Here is a 20,000-nt window from a genome sequence, read left to right as displayed (position 1 = left end):
TATATATATATATATATATATATATATATATATATATCAACTTGTTGTGCAGCTTTATTATTTACATTGCAATGTTCATCTTTTGAAAGAAAAGAACCAAAGAACCTTCCTTCCAAGGGGGAAAAATGAATGACAATAGCAGTGATACTAGTAATAACAATATCAGTATATATGATAGTCAGTCGTGTCTGACTATGACCATCAGAACAGCAGAGGAGGCAACTATTTGGGCTAGAATTGAGTGTCTTGCCCAAGCACATCCCCACTCTCTCGGCCAAGAGGGTTTTAGGACAGTCGGCGTTGGGATGGTTCCCAAAGGCCAACTAGCCCACAAGGCTGCAGCACTAAGAGCTAGTGCAATTTTGCCTCCTAGTTTGAGAGTCATAGTCCTTCACAAAAGACTAAGCTGTAAATGGTTACCCATTGACTGGAGAAACCATTGATAATACAGCTCTCACTTTGCTGTTGGCCCAAATGTAAACTTATGTCAGTCTGTGATATAAGCCAACAATATCAATAACAAAGGATAAAATGTGCTTCTGAGTCTGATGAGCCAGAGATGGAAAGGCTGACAGAAAGGTTAATATGCTTATCTGCCAACACAAGTGTCCGTGTCCGGTCTGGGTTCAAATCCCGGTCTCGCCCTTTTCTCTCTGAGCGTCTAGTCAATCGGATGAGATGATAAACCCGAGGTCCTATGTGTGGTGCGCACTTGGCGCACCGGAAAAGAACCCATGGCAACAAAAGGTATTTGTCATCTGCCAAATTCTGCAGAAGGTATCCATTCTGACAGGTACACAAGTATATATATATATATATATATATATATATATATATATATATATATATATATATATGCATGTATTCAAGTGCTGACCAAAGCCCGTCGGGTAATAATACAGGTCAGGCATCTGCCTAGCAGATGTCGTGTCGTGAACATGGATTCGTCAGAATGCAGTGAGAGAATGTCAAAAATAACTATACAAATGTCATTAGTAGTAGTAGTAGGAGGAGGAGGAGGAGTATGATTATCATCATTACTATTATAAGTATTGTTGTTCTTGTTCTTGTTTTGTTCTTGTTGTTGCTATCACCATTATCAATATCATCAGTAGTAGTGATAGTAGTAGTAGTAGTAGTAGTAGTAGTAGTAGTAGTAGTAGTATTGATGTTATCATCATTATTAGTATTATCAACATCATCACCACCACCATCATCATCAGTATTATGATGATCATCATCATCGTTGCTGTTGTCGTCGTTGTTGTTGTTGTTGTTGTAGTTATCATTCACCGTCATTATTATTCCAATGGTCAGGACATCGTCAGCAGCTACACGGACCCACTCACGGGCAGGGCCAAACACCTGGCCCACCACACTGGCATCATGGAGGTGAACCGTTCCAAGAACCGCTACAACGACATCGTCTGCTGTAAGTATTGTGATGATGATGATGATGGTGATGATGATGACGATGATGATGGTGATGGTGATGATGATGATGATAATGACGATGATGATAATGATGATGGTGATGATGATGGCCACACTGGCGTCTTGGAGGTGAACCGTTCCAAGAACCGCTACAACGACATCGTCTGCTGTAAGTATTGTGATGACTATGATGATGGTGATGATGATGATGATGATGACCACACTGGCGTCATGGAGGTGAACCGTTCCAAGAACCGCTACAACGACATCGTCTGCTGTAAGTATTGTAATGATGATGATGATGATGGTGATGATGATGTTCATGATGATGATAATGACGATGATGATGGTGATGATGATGATGATAATGACGATGATGATAATGATGATGGTGATGATGATGACCACACTGGCGTCATGGAGGTGAGCCGTTCCAAGAACCGCTACAACGACATCGTCTGCTGTAAGTATTGTAATGATGATGATGATGATGGTGATGATGATGTTCATGATGATGATAATGACGATGATGATGGTGATGATGATAATGATGATGATGATAATGACGATGATGATAATGATGATGATGATGACCACACTGGCGTCTTGGAGGTGAACCGTTCCAAGAACCGCTACAACGACATCGTCTGCTGTAAGTATTGTGATGATGATGATGATGGTGATGATGATGATGATGGTGATGACCACACTGGCGTCTTGGAGGTGAAATATACCCCTGTATGTGTGTGTGTGTGTGTGTGTGTGTGTGTGTGTGTGTGTGTGTGTGTGTGTGCAGATGACCACAGCCGTGTCAAGCTGACCCGTGACCAGGAGTGCAGTGACTACATCAATGCCAACTACATCCTGGTGAGTCTCCATAATCAATTTCAGTTTCACTTTCTCAAGGAGGCTCCACTGCTTTCGGGCAAATACATATACGCTACATCACATCTACTAGGTAGGATACCTGACCAGCAGCATGACTCAGCGCTCTTAGTCAGGCCTTGAGTGCATGCGTACATGTTTGTGTACCTATCAGGTTGGATTTCTTCGACAGAATGTCGCCAAAGGACAACACCTACGTTGCCATGGGTTCTTTTTTCAGTCCGCCAAGCGCGTGCTGTACACGGAACCTCGGTTTATCATCTCATTCGAAGGATGTCCCAGTGGCAGTGATAGGCCATTGACCTTTCTGGACGATTCTTTATTGTTGTTGTTTAGAAATTATGATGTGACTACTCTTCATTCTTCCCCTACCGCCCTTCCTACGCCCCTTCTTGTTCTTCTTCGTTCGTGGGCTGCAACTCTCACGTTCAGCCGTATGTACACGAGTGGGTTTTTACGTGTATGACCGTGTTTTTTTTTTTACCCCGCCATGTAGGCAGCCACACTCCGTTTTCGGGGGGGGATGCATGCTGGGTATGTTCTTGTTTCCATAACCCACCGAACGCTGACATGGATTACAGGATCTTTGACGTAGCGTATTTGATCTTCTGCTTGCCGTATAAACACGAAGGGGGTACAGGCACTAGCAGGTCTGTTGACTTGGGAGATCGGAAAAATCTCCACCCACCAGGTGCCGTTACTGAGATTCGAACCCGGGTCCCTCAGATTGAAAGTCCAACGCTTTAACCACTCGGCTATTGCGCCCGTCCTACGTCTCTTCATTTCCTTTCCGAAGTTAAACAAAGTTAGGTCCCGTAGCCTTTTACAGGCACAGGGGAAGTGAAACCAAATCCATCAAATGTTGCATATCTTTCTTTCTGAGTGTGTATGTGTGCGTGCCTGAAATCTTATCGAATGACACAGGAAACGAATGATGAACGCCAAGTGACAGCCGTCAGTCGGCTCTACCCAGGTAGGCAGCCTGTTGTGCAAATGACCCCGAGTATGTAAAGCCCTTAGAGCTTGGTCTCTGACCGAGGATAGGCGCTATGATTATAAGTATCCATATCATCATCATCTTCATCATCATCATCATCTTCTGTGTCTTGGGCTCAGCATAGGAAGGTGGGGCCCCCAATTAATCCTCTACCTCCACCGCTTTACTGAATAAGCCTTCCCGGACTGTAAGTGTCTAATCACACCTGGGAGGGGGTGAGAAAAACCGGGCCTTTCCCGAGGACACCACCACACGTTACTGGCGAAACGGGGACTGGATCCCTTGGTTCACTGAACTGTGTTGCAGGGTTTCAAAGGCGAGAAGGAGTTCATCGCCACCCAGGGCCCCTTGCCCTTCACCTCCGGTGACTTCTGGAGGATGGTGTGGGAACAGAACGTGTCCATCGTGGTCATGCTGACCCGGCCCAAGGAGGGAGGCAAGGTAAGAACCAGTTTGAACTTACTGGAGGGTTGGGGGGCAGTTGGGGTTGGGGGTTGGAAAGGTAAAAGACGCTTTGATCGTACTGGGGAGTTGGGGGTGGGGGTGAGGGGGGAGGGGGTAAAAATGTTAGAACTTACTGGGGGGTGGGGGGGGGGGCAAGGAAGAACAAATGAACATACTGGGGTGGCAAGGTAGAAGAGTGTTTGAACTTACGTCAAGGGCAAAGTTACTGGGGTGGTAATGTAGAAGGGTGTTTGAACTTACCTCGGGGTCAAAGTTACTAGGAGGGGGGATGGCGTGGGGGGGGGAGGTAGAAGAAGAATTGAATTAACTGGGGTGGCAAGGTAGAAGAGTGTTTGAAATATCCTCGAGGGCAAAGTTACTGGGGAGGGGGGAGGGGAGCAAGGTAGAAGAAGAAATGAATTAACTGGGGTGGCAAGGTAGAAGAGTGCTTGAAAATATCCTCGAGGGCAAAGTTACTGGGGAGGGGGGAGGGGGAGGGGTAAGGTAGGAGAAGAAATGAATTGACTGGGGTGGCAAGGTAGAAGAGTGTTTGAACTAACCTCAGTGTTAAGGAAGAAGACAGTCTGAATTTACCTTGGAAGGGGGAAAGCAAGGTGGGAGAAAATTTCCTTTACTAAAAATCAGAAAGCTTGAACTTACTAAGGGGCAAGATAGAAGGCAGTTTAAAATTAATTTGGAGGCAAGGAAGAAGAATGTTTGAACTTACTTCGGGGTGGGGGGAAATGTAAAAGACAGTTTGAACTTACTTGGGGGTTTGGGAAATGTAAAAGACAGTTTGAACTTACTTGGGGGTGGGAGAAATGTAAAAGACAGTTTGAACTTACTTGGGGGGGGGGGGATGTAAAAGACTTTTTGAACTTACTTTGGGGTGGGGTGAAATGTAAAAGACAGTTTGAACTTACCTGGGGGCGGGAGAAAATGTAAAAGACAGTTTGAACTTACTTGGGGGTGGGAGAAATGTAAAAGACAGTTTGAACTTACTTGGGGGGAGGGGGGGGGGAATGTAAAAGGCAGTTTGAACTTACTTGGGGGTGGGGGGGAAATGTAAAAGACAGTTTGAACTTACTTGGGGGTGGGGGAAATGTAAAAGACAGTTTGAACTTACTTGGGGGTGGGGGAAATGTAAAAGACAGTTTGAACTTACTTGGGGGTGGGGGGAAATGTAAAAGACAGTTTGAACTTACTTGGGGGTGGGGGAAATGTAAAAGACAGTTTGAACTTACTTGGGGGTGGGGGGAAATGTAAAAGACAGTTTGAATTTACTTGGGGGTGGGGGGAAATGTAAAAGACAGTTTGAACTTACTTGGGGGTGGGAGAAAATGTAAAAGACAGTTTGAACTTACTTGGGGGTGGGAGAAAATGTAAAAGACAGTTTGAACTTACTTGGGGGCGGGAGAAAATGTAAAAGACAGTTTGAACTTACTTGGGGGTGGGGGAAATGTAAAAGACAGCTTGAACTTACTTGGGGGTGGGGAAAATGTAAAAGACAGTTTGAACTTACTTGGGGGTGGGGGGTAAAAGACAGTTTGAACTTACTTGGGGGTGGGGGGGGGAATGTAAAAGACAGTTTGAACTTACGTGGGGGTGGGGGAAAATGTAAAAGACAGTTTGAACTTACTTGGGGGTGGGGAAAATGTAAAAGACAGCTTGAACTTACTTGGGGGTGGGGAAAATGTAAAAGACAGTTTGAACTTACTTGGGGGTGGGGAAAATGTAAAAGACAGGGGATGGGGGGTGGGCAAGATGAATGACGCTTTAATCTTACCGGGGAGGGTGTGGGGGGGGGGGGCACAATATAAGAGCGTCTGAACTTACCTGGAGGCAAGGTAGAAGAAATTTGAACTTACCTGGAGGCAAGGTAGAAAAAATTTGAACTTACCTGGAGGCAAGGTAGAAGAATTTTGAACTTACTAAGGGTACGTTAGAAGAAAGTTTGAACTTACCTAGAGGCAAGGTAGAAGAAATTTGAATTTACCTGGAGGCAAGGTAGAAGAATTTTGAACTTACTGAGGGTACGTTAGAAGAAAGTTTGAACGTACTCGGGGGTAGGTTTGGGGGGGTGGGGGACAAGGTAGTAGACCGTTTGAACCTGCTGAGTGCGAAGTGTAGAGGAAAGCTCCATTTGCTCAGAATCGGAAAGTTTGAGCTTGCTTGTACATTTCGGTGGTTTTTCCTGCCACATTCCTTGGACACAGTCTTTGGCTGGGAAGGTTGTGAAAGAACTGGGTTCGCAGCTGCGGTGAAGTAAATAAATGAAGTTGCCTGGCCGCAGGCGGCCGACCGTGGTGCTGTAACAGTATATACATAATTGTGTGTGTGTGTGTGTGTGTTATGTATGTTTAGGGTTAGGGTTATAGAGAGAGGGAGAGAGAAAGAGAGAGATAACATATATCCGTATGGCTGTGTCTGGAGTGGCACTGTCTTCGTCTGTCTGCGGGCAGGGGCGGTTTGGTCTGTGGGGTGTGCTCAGCAGCTGGAGGGTGGTGTCTTTTGCCGGTGGGCTCTGCAGTCATGAAATATTGGCTGGTACACCCATCGGGATACTTGTTTTAAGGCTGTTGCGAGTTGCTTCCTGTGGTCTCTTTTGCCTCTGTTCGGGAGCAGTTATGTCCCTTGAATTCTTAATGGAGTGTCCTGTGTGTGCCTGCACCCATCGTGAACACAACGCAGGCCTCCAAGGGTGGTGCAGGATTGTTCCAAGGGCGAGTGGAGGCAGTGCTTCTCTGGGTCCTCCCCAGCACCTACGGGTGCTTCTCTTTCTGTCGTAACTTGGTAGGGATTTCCATGCAGGTGTCCTGGTTGATGTTAGGTTTTTCTCAAAGTCTTGGTTCAGCGGGCGGTTTCTTTCCTCTTCGCTTCCTCTTCGAAAAATGGGTTTTTTGTGCACAGCGCAGATGCTCCCGTCCAGGCATTGCAATGCTGTGATTCTGTGACAAGGTGCACACTGAAAACAAGGGTCACTCCTGGTCGGATGTTCCTTGAAGCGGGACTAGGTCTGATTGGTGGGGTTGAGAGGGGGTGGAGAAGGGAGGGAGCGTTTGGATGGGAGGGGCTGGGGATGGGGATGTGGGTGGGGCTGAGGAGAGAGGGGAGACGGGGGTCGGGGGGGTGGTGGGGGGGAAGGCGGACGGCAATGATGGTGAAGGGGGAGGTGGGGGGGAGGGTGGTAACGTTGGTGATAAGGGTGTCTTTTGTGATGTTCCGCTGTGAGGGGAGGGAGGAAGGTGGGAGGGGTGGGGAATGTTCGGTGAAAGGACGGAGAGGGTGCATTGTGTTGGGATGAGGCAAAAAAGAGGAACTAGGGGGAGAGCGAGAGAGAGCAAGGAGGAGTATGGGTGCTCGAGAGGGAGGGTGAAGGGAGCTGGTGTGGCGGGTGAGGTGAGGTTTAGGAGGTGCATGTGTTGTGGTGGTGGTGTGTTGGGATTTCTGAGGTCACTGAGCACACGAAGGTTTTAGACCTCCAAAGTATTTTTGTTATCATGGCATGCTTTTGGTGATACTAACTATAATCATTTACCGCTACTCGGCTCTGTTTATGTTAGTTGAGTTTCATCACACATCTTCCATACTACCAGAACAGAACAGATATCAGTTCTACATTTGTTTCACAAATAAGAAAAAAAAGAGAAAAAAAAAAGAAAATAGGTTTGTGTAGGTTCCAAATAAGATACTGTTTAAACCAACAGGTTTTTGTAGAGCTCACAAACCAATCAAAAAATTCTCGTAGCACATTCATTTTGCATTACAAATAGTTGCTTTTTTTTTTTTTAAGCGCGACACACTTATAGACGAAACAAGCACCATCAGTGGGTGTGTGTGTGTGTGCACGTGCGCGCGCGCTGTTGACAGATCAAGTGCGAGCAGTACTGGCCGGCTGTGCGGGGGGAGGTGGCAGAATATGACGACATGAGGGTGACCAACACCTCCACGTCCACTGTCAACGACTACAGCATCACCATCTTCACGCTCCAGAACAACAAGGTCAGCTCCGCCCTCAGGGCAATTTTCTCACTTTCGGTTTCAGTTTCAGTTCCTCAAGGACGCTTCTCTGCGTTCGGACAAGTCCATATACCTTACCACATCTGCTGGAGCAGATGCCTGGGCAGGTGCAGCAGCATGACCCAGCGCGTGGGAGTGTGTGTGTGAGAGAGAGAGAGAGAGAGAGAGAGAGATGACGATGTTGTTGTTTCAATCAAGAAAGGCCTTGGCCCCATTTGAAGGTGGTGCACATAAATAGGAAAGATTTTAGAACTTGATGCGCGCAAAAATGTTTTACGTGTAATTAGTGAATATTGTATTTATATCTTTGAACATTATCGTAGTGTCAACTCATAATGGTTCTTCTCTGAAACGACTTTCACAGAAAAACTGCGAAGTTCTTGGTAACAGATTGAGAGAGAGAGAGAGAGAGAGAGAGAGAGAACAAGAACAAAAACTTTAATCTCCAGGCCTCCGGCCCATAGAAAGAGGTCAAAATACATATGGTGATCACGCAGCGACAACAAAATGTAAAATACATACTAACTTAAACCTGTAGGAGTGAGAGAGAGAGAGAGAGAGAGAACACTGAATACTGAACACTGAATACTGAAATGTCTAATGTCATTAGCTGTAAAGCTCTAGTGACATAGTAGGTATAAATCCGAAGAATAATGGCACAAAACAAAGACAAAAATGGAACAGAAAGGGAAAATCAGAATTGAGATTCCAAAGATGAAAGACAGAAAGCATTAAGAACCAGCGGAGAGAGAGAGAGAGAGAGAGAGAGAGAGGTGATATCGCGGACGTGATAAACGTGGAAACAAATACAGGTGAAGGAGAAAGGACGCGAGGTGCTGCACTTCCACTACCTCAAGTGGATGGACATGACAGCCGACGTGGACGTGGACTCCGTGCTGGAGTTCCACCGGGTGGTGCGGCAGCACGTCCACCCCAAACGACCCGGACCCATCGTCGTCCACTGCAGGTAAATCCACCCGGCGCCTTTATGGGGTTTAGTTTTGAGGGGGTGAGGAGGTGGGAGGTGGCTACAATTCTTTACCTCCCGGCGCGTCCTCCTTTCCGATTCGACTAATCCTTCTAGGTCGCCCGTTCCAGGGTCGCCTATCACTGAATTGTATTCCCAGTTCGCTAATTCCCGGTCCGCCAATCCGCCATTTCCTGGGTCGCCAATTCCCAGTCCGCCAATTTCTAGTTCGCCAATTCCCAGTCCGCCAATTTATCGGTCGCCAATTCCCAGTCCGCCTATTCCCGGTGCGCCTATCTCTGAATTGGTGAATTTTATTCGTTTTCTCCCAACTGGCCTATTCCCAGATCACCTACCACAAAATTTGAGATTACGATTTGCTTATTCTCGATTCACGTATCACATTGGTGATCCGGATTCGCCTTATCCCGGTTCTCATATCGCTACATCAGTGATCCCGATCCGCCCATTCCAAGTTTCTAAATGGATTCAGTTGCTCTTGTGTGGGGGGTGGGGGAGAGGGGAGTCGCGCGGTGGGGGAGAGGAGAGGGGGGGGGGGCTTACATCAGAGGTTGCCAAAAGCTTACAGTTTGGCCAACACAAAGTGAAAGAGATGTATGATCAATGGTTTCTCCACCACCGCAAGTGGGGATTCATTTACAGCTTAGTTGGGGATTTTTGACTCACTTGTGTAAACAAAGTGAGTAACCCGGTGTTCGGTTGTCTGTGTGTGTGTGTGTGTGTGTGTGTGTGTATGTGTGTGTGTCTATGTGTCTGTGTGTCCGTGGTAGGCTTTAACATTGCCATTTTCTCTGCAAATACTTTGTCAGTTGACACCAAATTAGGCATAAAAATAGGAAAAATTCAGTTCTTTCCAGTCATCTTGGTTAAAACAATATTGCGCCTCTGGGATGGGCACAAAAAAATAAAAAATGAAGCCTAATTATATGCAAACTGCATTTACTGTTATATTTATATTTTTTGTATTCTTTAAACTTGGCACTTTGATCTGATATTCTGACCCAACAACAAGAGCAGTCATTATTATCATTTTTTGTTCAAACAGGAACTTCTTTTGCTAAGCATGGAAGTTTTATTCATTTTGCAAACGTTTTGGTGCAGATAGTAAAAAAGGGAAATTACTCTGTAATTAATGCTAGGGGACTTAATTTGCCTTAAACTGATCTTTCTCATCTTAAACATTACATTTTGAAATTATACTCAATACATAAAAAGCTTGGATTTTTTTCAAAGTGTATCACAAGTGAGTCTTGAAGGCCTTGCCTCTCTTGTTTTGTTTGTTTCATTGTTGTTGTTGAAGAAGCGTGACTCACCCACCTACTAGGAGGCGAGATTGCGCTGGCCCTTTATTAAAGCTGACCGCTGCCCTTTATTAAAGCTGACCACTGCCCTTTATTAATGCTGACCACTGCCCTTTATTAATGCTGACCACTGCCCTTTATTAATGTAGCAGCCTTGGCAAGGGGCTAGTTGGTCTTACAGGACCATCCCCAACGCCCACTGCCCTAAGGCCCACTTGACCGAGAGAGCGGGACAGGCAGTTTGCCTCCTCCGTTATTCTGGTAATCATAGTTGTTGGACACGATCGACTATTTATGCATCAACCCGCGTCCTTTTTTTTTCTATTCCTTTTTTTTATTTCCTCCTTCTTTTCTTTCTTTTTTTTTCTTTTTTTTCCTTTTTTCTAACTTTTTTTCTTCTTTTTTCTTCTTTTTTTCTTCGTTTTTCTTCCTTTTTTCCTTATTTTTCTCTTTGTTTTCTTTTTTTTCTTCTTCCTTTTCTTCTTTTTCTTTTTTTTTCTTTTTTCTTTTTTTTTTCTTTTTCTTCTTCTTCTGTTTTTCTTCTCTTTTTTGTCTTCTTTTTTTCTTTTTCTTTTTTTTTCTTCTTTTTTTCTTTTTTAATTTTTTTTCTTCTTTTTTTTCTTCTTTTTTACTTTTTTTTTCTTCTTTTTCTTTCTTCTTTTTTAAAAATCTACCCTTTTTATTCGTCCTTCTCCCGATTTGCCTGTTCCTGGATTGCCTGTTCTTGGTTTGCCTGTATCAAAATATCACTGCTCAGCCGCCGATATTTTCTCCCCCTCCACTAGACCTCGAGTGGTGGTCTGGACGCTAGTCATTCGGATGAGACGATAAACCGAGGTTACTGTGTGCAGCATGCACTTAGCGCACGTAGAAGAACCCACAGCAACAAAAGGGTTATTTCTGGCAAAATTCTGTAGAAAAATCCACTTCGATAGGAAAAACAAATAAAAAAAACTGCACGCAGGAAAAAGATTAAAAAAAAAAAAAATAGTGGCGCTGTAGTGTAGCGACGCGCTCTCCCTGGGGAGAGAGCAGCCCGAATTTCACACAGAGAAATCTGTTTTGATAAAAAGAAATACAAATACAATACAAATTCCCGATTCGCCTATCACTAAAATTGGTGATCCTGATTTGCCTACTCCCGTTTCGTACTTCCCCAGTTCCACAAGAACAAAATTCGCTACCCCCGTTCGCCCATCATGACATTGGTGACCCCGATTCATTTCTTCCTAGTTCGTCTATGTATTCAATTCTTGTTGTTTGTGTTGTTGCTGTTGTTGTTGTTATTGTGTGTGTGTGTGTGTGTGCGTGTGTGTGTGCGTTCGTGCGTGTGTGTGTTTATTTTAACATGTTCATTAAGTTCTTTTTCTTTCACTTTGTTCACAATTCTTGATCGATACCTGCAAGCGATGATGAGAAAATTGTTATTGTTATTATTTCCATTAGCAGCAGCAGCAGCAGCAGTAGCAGTAGTAGTAGTAGTAGCAGTAGTATTGATACTAATATAGTGCCATTCTCGGTCAGAAACCAAGTTCAAATCACTTTACACAATCGTTTGCACAACAGGCTGTTTTACCTTGGTAGAACAGACAAAAACCAAGCTACCTTAAGCCGCTCATCATTCGTTTCTCTGTATCATTCAGTTTCAGTAGCTCAAGGAGGCGTCACTGCGTTCGGACAAACCCGTATACGCTACACCACATCTGCCAAGCAGATGCCTGACCAGCAGCGTAACCCAACGCGCTTATAAAAGAGGTTCTGGCGAGGTTCGAACTCGCGACCTTCTGCGTGTAAAGCAGACGTGATAACCACTACACCACAGAACCAACTGTATCATTCAGTCAGGCTTCAGTCATACGTACCCACCCACCCACACCCACACCCCCACCCTCCCTCCCTCACACACACACACACACACACACACACGCGCGCGCGCGCGCACGCACATGCATAATTATCAGAATGGTGTTTTCCTTCGGTAATTTTTTTTTTTCGTCAGGGACAAATTAAGCCATTTTGTTGCCCTGGGTTCTTTTACGTGCGCTAAACGTGTCTTGAATCTTACACATGTGTGTGTACAGCGCAGGGGTAGGCCGCACCGGGGCTTTCATCGCTCTGGACTACATCCAGCAGACCATCGCTGAGCGCTCGATGAGGGATGACCTTGACATCTACGGGTTCGTCATGCTCATGCGCGAATACCGGACCAACATGATCCAGACAGTGGTACGTGAGTTTCGGGACCGGTTGTTTTGCTCGGGAGAATGGTTGGTTGGTTGGCTGGTTGGTTAGTTGGTGACTTGGTTAAAAAAAAAAATATAGTGATATATATATATATATATATATATATATATATATATATATATATATATAAGAACGTGTGTGAGAGAGGGAGCTGGGTGGCGGGAGGGTGGGAGGGGCGGGGAGGAACAAACGGGGCAATTTATATCTCCTACGTTGTTGCGACTTAATCTAAAAGATGCTGCGGAAAAAAAAGTAAGAAAAAGCATAATAGTAATGATAAGAAGAAGAAGAAGAAGAAGAAGAAGAAGAACAACAACAACAACAACAACAACAACAAAGATGATGATGATAATAATGGCAGTAATAATGAATCAATAAATAAACGGATGAATAAATAAAAGGTAAGAAGGGAGAGGGTGAACTGGAGATGGAGTTGGGTTGTTGTTTTGTTTTTTTTATATTGATTGTTGGGGTTTGGGGGGATTTTGTTTTCGTTTTATTGTTGGCGCTTGTTTTGTTTTGTTTGTTTGTTGTTGTTTTTTTGTTGTTTTGTTGTTTGTTTGTTTTTGGTTGGGTTTTTTTGTTGTTGTTGGGTTTTTTGGGGGGGTGGGGTGGGGGGAGGGGGGGTTATGCAACCACAGAAGACAACAATAACCAGAACAAAGCCATTAAATAGTAACATGGAATTAAAAAAAAATTAAAAAAAAAACATATACTTACATTTCACAGCCATACACGTACATACAACAATGATACCATTTTTCATGCATTAAAAAAATCAAATCAATAATTAACTAATTACCTAATCAAAACCCAACCGCGCAGGACCAGTACATCTTCATCCATCAGTGCGCGCGCGTGCTGATGGCGATGCGGCGCCGGCGCGAGGCGGAGCAAGGCAACGTGAGGCTGTCGTACGCGCCCTCCACCTCCTCCATGGTCTTCGATGACTGCAGCTTGCAGGAGACCCTCCAGCGTCTGAAGGAAGGAGACTGCGGCACAAGAAACACCTTCGAGATGACCAGCGTAAGGCCAGGAGGGGCGATGGGTCCCGCTGTAGGAGGAGGAAGAGGAGGAGGAGGAGGAGGACAAGGGACCGGTAGCGGCGGTCCTGGCGCCGGGGGTCGTCAGTCCGCGGTTCGATTCCAGGACAGCGTGCGGGTTGGGCACTCCGGCCACGGTACGTAGAACATGTGGAATGTGGTAGTAGGGATCTAGTGGCGGTACATGGTAAGTAGTGCGCCAGCAACAGTGTGTACGGTATGGAATGTATTTAGCGGTTTGTGCGAAATGTGGAGTGATGGCCTAGAGGTAACGCGTCCGCCTAGGAAGCGAGAGAATCTGAGTCGCCGATATTTTCTCCCCCTCCACTAGACCTTGAGTGGTGGTCTGGACGCTAGTCATTCGGATGAGACGATAAACCGAGGTCCCGTGTGCAGCATGCACTTAGCGCACGTAAAAGAACCCACGGCAACAAAAGGGTTCTGGCAAAATTCCGTAGAAAAATCCACTTAGATAGGGGAAAAAAAACAAATAAAACTGCACGCAGGAAATTTTTTTTTTTTTTTAATGGGTGGCGCTGTCGTATATCGACACGCTCTCCTTGGGGAGAGCAGCCCGAATTTCACACAGAGAAATCTGTTGTGATAAAAAAAAAAAGAAAGAAAAAGAAACCGGGGGACTTTTAACCCCACTTCTACCCCCACCCCACCCATACCCGGTCCGTACAGCCAAAACTTATAGACACGAAACACGAAACTACATACAATCGATATTCTTAAGGAGAGGGTGGTGACTCTAGCTAGTCCATCATGGTACAACCCTTCCCCCGACACCCCCTCTCCTAACTGATTAGTGTTGGAGTGGCGAAGGGGGGGTTTTGGGGGGAAGCGGTACTCAGGACCCCCTCTCCTAACTGATTAGTGTTGGTGCGTTGGAGAGGGGGGGGGGGGTTGGGGGGAAGGGGTACTCAGGACCCCCTCTCCTAACTGATTAGTGTTGGTGCGTTGGAGAGGGGGGGGGGGTGGGGGGAAGGGTACTCAGGACCCCCTCTCCTAACCGATTAGTGTTGGAGAGGGGGGGGGGTTGTTGGGGGGGAAGGGGTACTCAGGACCACCCCTCCTAACCGATTAGTGTTGGAGGGGGGGGGGGGGGGAAGGGGTACTCAGGACCCCCTCTCCTAACCGATTAGTGTTGGTGCGTTGGAGAGGGGGGGGGTGTTGGGGGGAAGGGGGTACTCAGGACCCCCCCTCCTAACCAATTAGTGTCGGTGCGTTGGAGAGGGGGGGGGTGGGGGGAAGGGGTACTCAGGACCCCCTCTCCTAACCGATTAGTATTGGTGCGTTGGAGTGGCGAGGGGGGGGTGGGGGGAAGGGGTACTCAGGACCCCCTCTCCTAACTGATTAGTGTTGGTGCGTTGGAGAGGGGGGGGGGTTGGGGGGAAGGGGTACTCAGGACCCCCTCTCCTAACCGATTAGTGTTGGTGCGTTGGAGAGGGGGGGTGGGAGGAAGGGGTACTCAGGACCCCCTCTCCTAACCGATTAATGTTGGTGCGTTGGAGAGGGGGGGGGGGTTGGGGGGGGAAGGGGTACTCAGGACCCCCTCTCCTAACCGATTAGTGTTGGTGCGTTGGAGAGGGGGGGTGGGAGGAAGGGGTACTCAGGACCCCCCCTCCTAACCGATTAGTGTCGGTGCGTTGGAGAGGGGGTGGGGGTTGGGGGAAGGGGTACTCAGGACCCCCTCTCCTAACCGATTAGTGTCGGTGCGTTGGAGTGGGGAGGGGGGCGTGGGGGGAAGGGGTACTCAGGACCCCCTCTCCTAACCGATTAGTGTCGGTGCGTTGGAGTGGGGAGGGGGGCGTGGGGGGAAGGGGTACTCAGGACCCCCTCTCCTAACCGATTGATGTTGGTGCGTTGGAGAGGGGGGGGGGTTGGGGGGGGAAGGGGTACTCAGGACCCCCTCTCCTAACCGATTAGTGTCGGTGCGTTGGAGTGGGGAGGGGGGGGTGGGGGGAAGGGGTACTCAGGACCCCCTCTCCTAACCGATTAGTGTTGGTGCGTTGGAGAGGGGGGGGTTGGGGGGGAAGGGGTACTCAGGACCCCCTCTCCTAACCGATTAGTGTCGGTGCGTTGGAGTGGGGAGGGGGGCGTGGGGGGAAGGGGTACTCAGGACCCCCTCTCCTAACCGATTAATGTTGGTGCGTTGGAGAGGGGGGGGGGTTGGGGGGGGAAGGGGTACTCAGGACCCCCTCTCCTAACCGATTAGTGTCGGTGCGTTGGAGTGGGGGGGGGGGTGGGGGGAAGGGGTACTCAGGACCCCCTCTCCAAACCGATTAGTGTTGGTGCGTTGGAGAGGGGGGGGTTGGGGGGGAAGGGGTACTCAGGACCCCCTCTCCTAACCGATTAGTGTCGGTGCGTTGGAGAGGGGGTGGGGGTGGGGGGAAGGGGTACTCAGGACCCCCTCTCCTAACCGATTAGTGTCGGTGCGTTGGAGAGGGGGGGGCTTGGGGGGGGGAAGGGGTACTCAGGACCCCCTCTCCTAACCGATTAGTGTCGGTGCGTTGGAGAGGGGGTGGGGGGAAGGGGTACTCAGGACCCCCTCTCCTAACCGATTAGTGTCGGTGCGTTGGAGAGGGGGGGGGGCTTGGGGGGGGAAGGGGTACTCAGGACCCCCTCTCCTAACCGATTAGTGTTGGTGCGTTGGAGAGGGGGGGGGGGGGTTGGGGGGAAGGGGTACTCAGGACCCCCTCTCCTAACCGATTAGTGTTGGTGCGTTGGAGTGGCGAGGGGGGGGGGGGTTGGGGGGAAGGGGTACTCAGGACCCCCTCTCCTAACCGATTAGTGTTGGTGCGTTGGAGAGGGGGGGGGGTTGGGGGGAAGGGGTACTCAGGACCCCCTCTCCTAACCGATTAGTGTTGGTGCGTTGGAGAGGGGGTGGGGGTGGGGGGAAGGGGTACTCAGGACCCCCTCTCCTAACCGATTAGTATTGGTGCGTTGGAGTGGCGAGGGGGGGGTGGGGGGAAGGGGTACTCAGGACCCCCTCTCCTAACCGATTAGGGGGGCTTGTGGGGAAGGGGTACTCAGGATGAGCTGTGTAGAAGTAATGTTACTGAAACGTTGCAGACGGTCTGATGCGGCAGCAACTACATTGTGTTTTAATGCTTATATGCTTTATTCTATCTTCATGGGTTATATTTTTTTTTTACTGCTGGCAGTTCTGCAACTACGACTACTACTGCTACTACTACTGTTGCTGCTGCTGCTGCTACTACTACTACTACTACTACTACTACTACTTCTACTACTAATTCTACTATTACAACAACAAATACTACTACTGATGATGGAGTCTCCCGTCGGACCGACGGATGAGTAGGCAGGCAGGCTTATCTGTCGGTGTGTATCCTCATATGGGAGAAGAGGCCGATTCTAGATGCGCAGCACTTCCCACAGGTGTTGCAACTACTACTACTACTACTACTACTACTACTATTACAACAACAACTACTACTACTACAACTCTTATTATAGCAGCAGCAGCAGCAGCAGACTGCTATTACTACTCATCCTCCTTCTCCTCCTCCTCCTCCTCCTCCTACTACTACTACTACTACTACTACTACAACCACCACTACTGCTACCACAATGACTACTGCCTTGACTAGTACCATTACTGCGACTATTAATGCTGCTGCTGCTGCTGTTCTGCTAATGTTCTATCACTACTACTCTGATGACGACTACTACCACTGCTACTACCACTACTGATGCTGTTTCTCTGTTGTTGTTGTTTAGCGGTATCGTGTAGGACCAGTACAGAAACTGTCATGGTGGTGATGAGAAGGAGGGTTATGTGTATTAGTTGTCTGTGTGTATGTTTGGGGTAAGGGGGGGGGGCGGAGGGGGTGCGTGTGTGGGAGGTGGGGGGAGGGTGCGTGTGTGTGTGTTCGTATGTATGTATGTATGTATGTATTTTTACTGCTGGTACTTCTGCAACTACTACTACTACACTTAGTACAGTACAGCATATATGTAAGTATGTATGTAAGTGTGTATGTATGTAGGTATGTGTGTGTGTACGCATAATGTGTACATGATGTATGTATGATTGGCGTACTCTCTTTTTGTCTGGCAGAGGCCGCTGGTGCTGACGACATGTCTCTCCCCTCCTCCAGCACAGAGTTCCTCTTTCTGCCCTGACCCCCTCGCCTGCTAACCCACCAACCCCTACACTGCTCGACACCCTCCCGACCCCCCTACGCCCCCTACGCCCCGCTACGCCCCACCACCACCACCACCACCGCCCAGCGCCCTTCGCCTCCACGCAACAAACCGACTGGAGGGAAAAAAAAAAAAAAAAAAAAAAAAAAAAAACACCACCCAGCATGCGACACGAAAATCCTTTCCTCCATCACCATTGATAGCTGTCTTTTGTTGTTACCTCCTCCAACTCATGCGGCTTTTCTTCTTCTCGTTTTCCTTTTTTTTATGTTGATTATCGATCGTGTTTTGTTGTTGACATAGCTGTTTTCTACCTTCCTCCTACCCCCTCCCCCTCCCCCACCCCCGCCCCCCACCCCGCCCGCCTTCCTTGCGCGAGAAAGTAAAGGAAACATTAAGCTTTTTTTTTCCCCCTTTTTTTTTTCTAACGCTTTTGTTTTCACACCAGATTGAGTGAACAGGAGATGATTTACCGATAGACACAGACAAGGACAGAAGATATTGTGGAAGCTGTAATAATTATAACAACAACAACAACAACGATGATGGTGATGATGATAGTGATGACTATTGTTATTAGAACTATTATTATTATTATTGATGTTGTTGCTATTATGGGCTAAGATCACCTAGGCAGCACAACACATTCCATGGTCTTAATGACTCAACAGACTTGGTGAATGTATTCTTGTGTTCAAAATAGAACAACTGGAAAGGAGAAAGCATGAAATGGCTTATAAACAGTTTTCATGAACAACAAACTAAAATGCCTATGTCGAAAACCATTGACCTATTATTGTGCCCAGTTGGTTCAAAAACTGGTTTCTTTTTTTAAGTGTGTTCTTGTAGTTTATTCTAGAATTTTGAAATTGAAATTAACTGTTCTGTTTTTATTAATAAAATCTTGTAAACTGCACTATTTTTTATCAGCTCGCATTGATACAAGTATTGTTTGCCAACAGTCAAATAAAAGATTGTGTCATTGTGCATCTTTACAATCAAATCCAAGTACAATCAGAGTTTTTATCAGATGCATACTGCTTGATATTCATTAACTGTGTTTCTCGAGCAAATTATGTCTTGCATATACCACACGTGTATTTCTCTCGCTCAGATGATAGATAAGGTATTTTGTAATCTGTTTCTGAATGTTGGCACATTTTGTTTTTCAATTCAGCGTCGAGATTTTGTCAGTACTACTGAAAAGCCGTCTGGTGCATAAAAAAGTATGTATATGGCGCAATAAAAATGTATATGTGATATATAGTGTTCTTTACTCCATGACAAATAGTGTAGATATAAATATCTAGCACTTTCGTTTCTTTGAGAAGGGTGTGTTCCAGTGCCATTATGGAGAATTTTGTAAGACCTTTTCAGCTTGAAACGGAACCTGTCCAAATACAAACTGAAACACGGTTCTTCCGGTTACTTCCGAACATTTGCGTTTTTCATCCCATTGTACACTAGCAATTTGACGCGGTGTTATTCTCAATGTGAAAATCATGATTATGATTTCGATACTGTGTCTGTGTTTGTGTATGATTTTCGATTTATGTTCGTATCTTGTTATGTACTAACCCCCCCCGCAACCCCCCTCCCCCCCTCCACCCCCCCTTCCCCCCGCCCCCAATATTCCTTGTGACCCCGGTACACTTGGTAATAAAAACACATTCTATTCTATTCTATTCTGTTCTATTCTATTCTATTATATTCTTGTGTAACGGATGTTGTTTTCATAACGCGAGTTTGAGCAACGGCTCTTTCGTTGTTATTTATGTTGCTTTTCGTCTGTATAGTCAGCCTGTAGCCACTAAAGGTAAATGATATCAATGACACAGGTTTGTTCAAATTCCTCAGATACAGTGTGACATAAAATGCCCATCTTCTTGTAGAATTTTTTTTTTATGTAATGTTTGATTGTTCTCCCCGCCTTTCCGCAGTAGATATATGAATGATGTTTTGTTCAAATTCCTCATGTGACATTAATTGTCCATCTTGTAGAAAATTAGTTTCGCAATGTTCTTTTCTTTTCTTTTTTTTATTGCCTTCTTTCGACAATCAAATTTTGTTCAAATTCCTCATTTGGTTTAGAATAGCCATATTCTCCTAGAAATTGTGCAATGTAATGTTTTGTTTTTCTTGCCTTCTTTCCAGAATCAGTATATCAGTGATATAGTTTTGTTCAAATTCCTCAGTTGACATCTTGCCTTCTTTCCACAGTAGATTTGTTTTTCGAGTTCCTCATATGATATAAAACGCCCATCATCTTTTAGAATATCTCTCGTGATATTTTCATTTCCTTGCCTACTTAACGCAGTCAGTATTCAGTTTCCCAGTTTGAATTGTTTGTTATGGAATTCTGGCCCAGTAAGGCGTTTTTTGTATCAAAAGAAATTGTTCAACAGAAAATTTCGTGTGTAGTAAAGACCTCAGTCCGAAAACGTTTGACATGGGAAATGTAAGAATCA

General features: G+C 46.4%; 1 protein-coding gene and 1 non-coding gene across 2 annotated transcripts in view; one reads left to right on the top strand and one right to left on the bottom strand.

Annotated features, from left to right (window-relative positions):
* LOC143282892 (uncharacterized) overlaps positions 1-20,000 on the top strand; it is an 84,271-nt gene that overhangs the window by 63,395 nt on the left and 876 nt on the right. Inside the window, exons 20-27 of the mRNA XM_076588770.1 lie at positions 1,318-1,432; positions 2,231-2,301; positions 3,623-3,757; positions 7,631-7,762; positions 8,593-8,747; positions 12,151-12,295; positions 13,139-13,493; positions 17,447-20,000. The exon at positions 17,447-20,000 is cut by the window's right edge and continues 876 nt beyond it. Of these exons, the coding sequence (XP_076444885.1) occupies positions 1,318-1,432; positions 2,231-2,301; positions 3,623-3,757; positions 7,631-7,762; positions 8,593-8,747; positions 12,151-12,295; positions 13,139-13,493; positions 17,447-17,511 (1,173 nt within the window). The 3' untranslated portion in view covers positions 17,512-20,000. The remainder of the gene's footprint in view (positions 1-1,317; positions 1,433-2,230; positions 2,302-3,622; positions 3,758-7,630; positions 7,763-8,592; positions 8,748-12,150; positions 12,296-13,138; positions 13,494-17,446) is intronic.
* On the bottom strand, positions 11,823-11,895 carry Trnav-uac (transfer RNA valine (anticodon UAC)). Its single transcript has one exon. It is a non-coding gene; the product is annotated as a tRNA-Val (tRNA).

Source organism: Babylonia areolata, chromosome 6, assembly GCF_041734735.1.
Source record: "Babylonia areolata isolate BAREFJ2019XMU chromosome 6, ASM4173473v1, whole genome shotgun sequence".
Classification (NCBI taxonomy): domain Eukaryota; kingdom Metazoa; phylum Mollusca; class Gastropoda; order Neogastropoda; family Buccinidae; genus Babylonia; species Babylonia areolata.
The sequence above is the reverse complement of the archived record's forward strand: the minus strand, read 5'-3'. Positions and strand labels throughout refer to the sequence as shown.